Raw genomic sequence first — 447 nt, 5'->3', positions numbered from 1 at the left:
AGAGAGAGAGAGAGAGAGAGAGAGAGAGAGAGCGAGAGCGAGAGCGAGAGAGAGAGAGAGAGACAGAGCCCATACCTCTTATTTATAAAATATTACAAATTATAATAGTGTATAATATTATAACGTAAAATATATATAACGTATAATGTATGGCTTCATCATATTTCTCTGCCTCTTCCTCGTCCTCGCCGGGATGCAGGGAATGCACGGAGAGCTGCAAGCAGCGGCGGCGCGATCTGGATAACGACGTCGCCCAGCTTCGCCGTGACCTGAGGATGCGCGAGGACCAGATACGACAGATGCAGAGCGAGGCGCAGGTGAGAGCGTGGGTCGTCGCCGCGGCAACGGTGCGTGCGATGCGGGGCGGGGGGTCGTGACCTGAGGATGCGCGAGGACCAGATACGACAGATGCAGAGCGAGGCGCAGGTGAGAGCGTGGGTTATCGCC

The 447-nt window shown here is 54.4% G+C and overlaps 1 protein-coding gene across 1 annotated transcript in view; it reads left to right on the top strand.

The window, feature by feature from the left end:
* The window catches only part of LOC106818414 (macoilin-1-like), a gene marked incomplete at its 5' end in the record, with an annotated part of 5,979 nt that overhangs the window by 1,665 nt on the left and 3,867 nt on the right, over positions 1-447 (top strand). The window contains one exon of the mRNA XM_014823128.1: positions 200-317. Within this exon, the coding sequence (XP_014678614.1) occupies positions 200-317 (118 nt within the window). The remainder of the gene's footprint in view (positions 1-199; positions 318-447) is intronic.

Source organism: Priapulus caudatus, unplaced genomic scaffold (assembly GCF_000485595.1).
Source record: "Priapulus caudatus unplaced genomic scaffold, Priapulus_caudatus-5.0.1 Scaffold2225, whole genome shotgun sequence".
NCBI lineage: Eukaryota > Metazoa > Priapulida > Priapulimorpha > Priapulimorphida > Priapulidae > Priapulus > Priapulus caudatus.
Note: the sequence above shows the minus strand (reverse complement) of the source record. Positions and strands in the feature narration are given on the sequence as shown.